Below are 5,726 nucleotides of genomic sequence, written 5' to 3' on the forward strand. Positions count from 1 at the left end.
AAAGAAAATCTTATTTCGGATGTGATTTCTTTCTACTTCCAGCCTGTGTATGCTTCTGTATGCATTTGTGTCTTTATTTTATCTCTTTGTTTCATCTCTTTATGTTTATGTCTTTATTTTTTTAAAATTTTATCTCTTTATCTCTTCACCTCTTTCAATACACACTAATTTCACATTTGCCAAGAACACCCAAGGGAAGGGTGAAAGCTTCTACGCATTGCCTGAGAACTGACGCGCGCCTCGTCCATCCGCTTTACTTGAACCTGGGGCTGCACACTGATATGGAAAGACAGGGGCCAAGCGTTCACACGTGGGGAGCGGAAGAGAAAAGCCTTATTCCCCAAGGCGCTATTTTCCTCCTTGTCTGTAAATTGCACAAACTTGACGGTTCCATGCTTTTAAACGCCATTTCTGCCCCTCCCGGCCAATGGGCTACAAGGCTCAGAACCCCGAGATAATGGTGACGTTCGAATGCCCCCCTCCTTTTTTTAAGGGAGCGTGAATGGAACTTTCAAAGGAAGCCAGCCAGCAGAGCGCTTTGTTGTGCTAAACTAGTTGGGCGAGTTAGGGTGTCGTTGCTCCTGATTGCTCTGGCCAATGGAACCCGATCCACCCCGCTGTGCGTAAGAGCGCAATTAAGGATTTAACCAAGCCTCTACGCTCCCTGCGAGCAGTCTGCCAGAGCTATAACCAGCTCCAGAGAGCTCCCAGCCGTCGCCACCGCCGCCTCCCTCTCTCCCTCCCTCCCACCCTCGCTCCCCCCGCCATGGCTGCCTAGAAGACCCAGCCGCACGCACGCCGCTTGCCTGCCTGCTTGCCTGCCAGCCAGTTATGACAGGGGTCTTTGACAGAAGAGTGCCCACCATCCGATCCAGCGATTTCCAGTCCCCCTTTCCGAGCAGCGCAACTGCCGCCACCATGCACCATCCGCCCCAAGAGTCGCCCACTTTACCCGAGTCTTCAGCAACGGACCCCGACTTCTACAGCTCTCCGGGAAGCGCCCCGCATGGCTACGCTTCGCCTTCCTCGGCATCCTATGGCAAAGCGCTCCATCCTTACCAGTACCCCTACCAGGGCATGAGTGGAACCGCCGCCAACTACCCCGCCAAAGCCTACGCCGACTACAGCTATGCCAGTCCCTACCACCAGTACGGCGGGGCTTACACTAGGGCGCCGAGTACTGCCAGCCAGCCAGGTGAGAGACGCCGCCGCAGCCGCCGCCAGCAGGGGATGGGGAGGAGGGAGAGCAGTGCTTGGACAGGCCGAGAGGCACACTGCAGGTAGGGGATGCGCCGCTCCTTTCAGGCCGCCTGGGGACAGCGTGGAGCTTGAGCTTGGTAGAGACCCGTCTTCCCGACCCGGCCCGGCCCAATGCTCGTTCCTGCTGAAGGATCCAGGGGAGGAGATGGAGAGAAATAAACTTTCTTTATCGCCCTCAAAGTCAGAGGCAGCGAATTTGGAAAATGGAAAGTGGGACAATCAAAAGTCCCCCTTCCTCCTAGGGCTACGCGTTAACAACAACAACAACAACAACAAGAGTGCGGCTGTGAAAAATTGGGCTATCATGTGAACTATTTCAACCCCTCTTCCCTCACATTTGTGTACCCTTTTTTTTAATATTACAAAGGGACTGGAAAACCTTATCCCTCATATATTTTTTGCACGAAGACGAGCTGGGGAGAACAAATGGGGACACTCTTATTTGATCTTTCTTTCCCTTCTTCTTCCCCTTCCGGTGGGAGGAGGGGGAAGGGACCGAAGGTCTCCTGAATAGCGCTAATATGAACGCCCAAATTCGGATGCTGGCTTGCTCCCACACACGGAGAAACGCGGTTGGGACGGCTTCCTTGTGGTTCCTCGGGAAGCAGACTCGAGGAAAATGAGGCGCTTCTTTGGAGGCAGCTCGGAATTCTTCCTCTCCGCCAACACTCACCCCACGCCGCCCCACCCCCGGCCCTATTCTGTAAATCAAAGGCAAGGAAACTTTTGCGGCTGCCTGCAAATTTCCGCACCACTTTCCTTGTTCTCTGGAATCTGTACATAGCTGTGAAACTTTCTATGTGCGTTTGTGTGTATATGTGTATATATATATATATATGTATATACATACATACATAGAGAGAAACATGCACATACATTTCTCCCTTCTCGTCCACCACCATGGTATTTCTGGGTGTTTGTTCGAGTGGCCGACGCTCTCCCCAAAAGAGGGAAGAGGGAAACTGTCAGTGGCACACTGAGTCTTCGTAAAAGGAACCAGACGCAACCACTCCTCTCTTCTCCTCCTACCCCACCCCCGGCCGATCGGCGGCGAGATTATTCTGTATAATCGACTCTCTGTCTGGGCCGGATTTGGCTACTTTCGGCTCAGATGGAAGGAAACGCTCTCTTCCTTTCTTTTCCTTTTTTTCTTCCTGTGGTGGGGGCTTTGAATTCTGCATATCTCAGAAGGTCTGCATATCTCAGGGTTGAATGCAGGAAGCCCCCAGTCAAACGGGGAGTGGGAGAAAGAGGGCGAGATGGAGAGAAAGCAGGATCAGGGCTGAGAATGCTGCAAAGTTTTGGGTAATCAAAGAGCTGTTTTAAGGGATCATTTTTAAAGCCCACCTCTTCTTTCCAGCTTCTTGCGGGCACGCGCACCTCTGCCACTCAGTTCCTGCCTTCTTCTTTCACTTAAACGCTTAGCCAGATAAATAACATCTCGGGGAGAGAACGTCTTTCCGCATAGGAGATGGCGCCTGTCCTCCAACTAATTTAAAATTGGCCAGGAGTTTGGGCCAGCCGGTCCGTTTCCGCACCTTCCTGATCTTCCAGAGCCTCTGCAGACCAAACGCGTTGCATTTGTTTACAAATTTGAGCCAAGTCTGGGTCAGCAGATAATTGCGGGCCCATCTGCCAGATTCGGGGCAGGGGAAGGGAAGTGGGCGTGGTGCCTAGTTTTCATGATCACCATCTCCTCTTCCTCCTCCTCCTCCTCCTCTTCCTAAGTCTGTTTTTCTTCTTCCCTTCCCTATATCCCTATAGAAAAAGAGGTGGCTGAACCCGAGGTGCGGATGGTGAACGGCAAACCAAAGAAAGTGCGAAAGCCAAGGACTATTTACTCGAGTTTTCAGCTGGCGGCTTTACAACGGAGGTTCCAGAAAACCCAGTATTTGGCTCTGCCCGAGAGAGCCGAGCTGGCCGCCTCTTTAGGCCTGACGCAGACTCAGGTAAGGACCGGCGGCCGGGTCTTGGGGCTCCTCAAGGTCGGCGAAACGCTTCCAGCAATTCCGCATTGGACTGCTCTCCAAGGGACAGTTTCCGTGCGTTGGCGCTGAGCAATGCGTACTTTCTCCGCGAGGAGCTTGTGGGGTGCTTCTGTAGGCCGGAAGGCACGGGGGAAGGCAAGGAAGGGAGTGCATGCGGGCGGGCGGGTGTTCAATGTTTATTCTTTTAATCTTCCGACCGAGCATTTCTCCGTGCAAGGTTTCTGGTGTATCCAACTTCCCCGCCAAACGGGCGCCTGATTCAACAGTCAGCTGCATCAGCCAGATCCCTTTGGGGCGGGGAAGAGGCTCTTAAGGCAAATTCAGAAAGCTGTGCCTCACTGAGTGGAAATTAACCGGGCTTAACTTCGGCACAGTTCCGACTCGGTTCCCAAGCGCTTTGTTTACAGCCTGGATTCCCAATATTCGAGCGGTGGAGTTTTCGACAGTCCCCGAGTTTTTCGACCTTCTCGAGAGCAAAAGGGGGGAGGGGTAAGGTGGGAGGACTTTCTACTTATCAGCTCAAGGAGGGGGTCTGCTTGTCAGAGAGCTATGGAGGACCGCGGTGGGGACTTCTGTGGAGACTTGGATCACACAGAAAGGGTTTTACGTGCACCGAGTTTTAGTTCCGTTTTGTTAGGAGTAGTGTTCAACCGGCATCCTCTTTTCATTTATTTGTTTTGTTCCCTTTCCTGTTTCCTCTCCTCACCGTCCATATTTTCAAAATTATTTGGGACAACTACTCTATGGTTTAAATATCTGCCCCATGTCCAGAGACTGGGTAAAAGCACTGACACTCTATATTGTATTCCATTTTTAATATTATAAACATCATTCCTTTAAGGATTCTTTTTTTTTTCTTCATTTCGTGTTTTCCGTGCATGTATTAGGAATAAAAAGTGTTTGTTTTCCTTCTGACGCTCTGGCCCTCTCCGGAGACTGTTTTGCCCGATAGAGGCAAGTTCGAGTAATAGGAGAGATTTAAGTCTTGGTCCCGGCGGAAGGCCAAAAGGTATTTTGCCTAACCCATGTTAGGATCCTTAAAAGCTGCTACCTTGAGCTCGTTCTTCCTGTTCTCACAGTCTCTCTGCCGGCAAAGGTGCAAATCTGTGTGGGATTGTTGCCCGTCTAGCCCCTGCTTATCTAATCATTTCCACTTTCTCTGAAGTAAGCGCGTTGCTCGGGACCGGACGTGGAGGCAACGGTCAGGGAAGCTGAGATCGTAAACCCACCGATTCAAGAGGGCGTCTTGAGCTGTCTTCCGCCGGTTAAGTAAGGGCTGAGAAATGATTTCCGGAGGGAGAAATCGGTCAGCCTCTCTTTGCATTTGTGCTTGTCCGTTCGGATTCAACCCTGCCGTTCCTCTCTGACTTTTGCCGCCTCTTTTTCCTCCTCAAGGTGAAAATCTGGTTCCAGAACAAAAGGTCCAAGATAAAGAAGATTATGAAAAATGGAGAGATGCCTCCGGAACACAGTCCCAGCGCCAGCGACCCGATGGCTTGTAACTCTCCACAGTCCCCTGCCGTGTGGGAATCGCAGGGCACGTCCAGATCTCTCAGCCACCATGCTCACACCCACGGGGCAACCTCCAACCCGTCGCCCGCATCCACTTACCTGGAGAACTCCTCTTCCTGGTATTCCAGTGGAAACACTCTGAATAGCCACCTGCAATCTCACGGCTCCCTCCAGCATTCTTTAGTGTTGGCTTCCGGGACAATCTATTAGAACGGGCGATCCTTTTTTAAAAAACCACCATTCCTTCCTCTCTTGTTTTGGACTCAATTGCTTTTGTTCATGAAGGGAAAGAATAATAATAATTAATAATAATAATAATAAATAAATAAAAGGGGGGAACCTTCTCTTTAAGGAAACTATAACAGGATGAAATGTGTAAAGCTTGTGCATGTAATTTATTGCATTTCAAAGAAAACTCCCCCGCTCTCCCCCATTGCTTTTGTTACGTTTTCTTTTATTTTTGAAGACGGATTTTGGATTTGCGTTTTGTTCTCAGAAGCCTGGACACTTTCAAAGGTGCCTTGAAATCTTATGACCTCAACTTTTTTCAAGAGACTTTTTTTCAATGTCATTTTAATCATGTACATACTTGTAGATAGAGGAATTAAACTGTATATTCTGAATAAATAAAATTATTTCCACGGTGAGGACAAAAATAGAGAGAGATACGAAACGGCAGGTTGCTATTCCCCCCCCCCTTCCACTGATGGAAATGAAGTAGCGGACACTTAATAACTGTTGGCTCCTTCCATCCAGCCTCCTTTTCTTCCTTGGCCATTCTTCCTTTGTTTGGACTGCAGTCCTATGGCCGGTTATTTAGAAGCAGCGCTACATCTTCCTAGGCTGAAATTCTGAGCAGTTCTCTATCTCATCCAGGTTACCCATGGGTCGGGTCCCGATTCTCCCACCTAGGGTGGTTCCGAGGCTCCGACGAACTCCCGCAATCTTTACCGAGGTCTTCAAATC

At 50.2% G+C, this 5,726-nt stretch overlaps 1 protein-coding gene across 1 annotated transcript; it reads left to right on the forward strand.

Annotated features, from left to right (window-relative positions):
* Positions 1 to 679: 679 nt before the first annotated feature.
* Positions 680 to 5,404, forward strand: DLX5 (distal-less homeobox 5). Its single transcript, XM_058181503.1, has 3 exons — positions 680 to 1,195; positions 3,025 to 3,209; positions 4,644 to 5,404. The coding sequence occupies exons 1-3, from the start codon at positions 832 to 834 to the stop codon at positions 4,968 to 4,970; spliced, it is 876 nt and encodes a 291-aa protein (XP_058037486.1). The 5' UTR covers positions 680 to 831; the 3' UTR covers positions 4,971 to 5,404.
* Positions 5,405 to 5,726: the final 322 nt, after the last annotated feature.

The sequence above is a fragment of the Ahaetulla prasina genome, chromosome 4, assembly GCF_028640845.1.
Source record: "Ahaetulla prasina isolate Xishuangbanna chromosome 4, ASM2864084v1, whole genome shotgun sequence".
NCBI lineage: Eukaryota > Metazoa > Chordata > Lepidosauria > Squamata > Colubridae > Ahaetulla > Ahaetulla prasina.

Bases quoted from the DNA above. Each gene is read 5' to 3' on its own strand.
- DLX5 (XM_058181503.1), top strand. From the start codon at position 832: ATGACAGGGGTCTTTGACAGAAGAGTGCCCACCATCCGATCCAGCGAT. The intron at 1,196-3,024 runs GTGAGAGACGCC...ATATCCCTATAG, and splicing joins GAGTACTGCCAGCCAGCCAG to AAAAAGAGGTGGCTGAACCC. The intron at 3,210-4,643 runs GTAAGGACCGGC...TTCCTCCTCAAG, and splicing joins TAGGCCTGACGCAGACTCAG to GTGAAAATCTGGTTCCAGAA.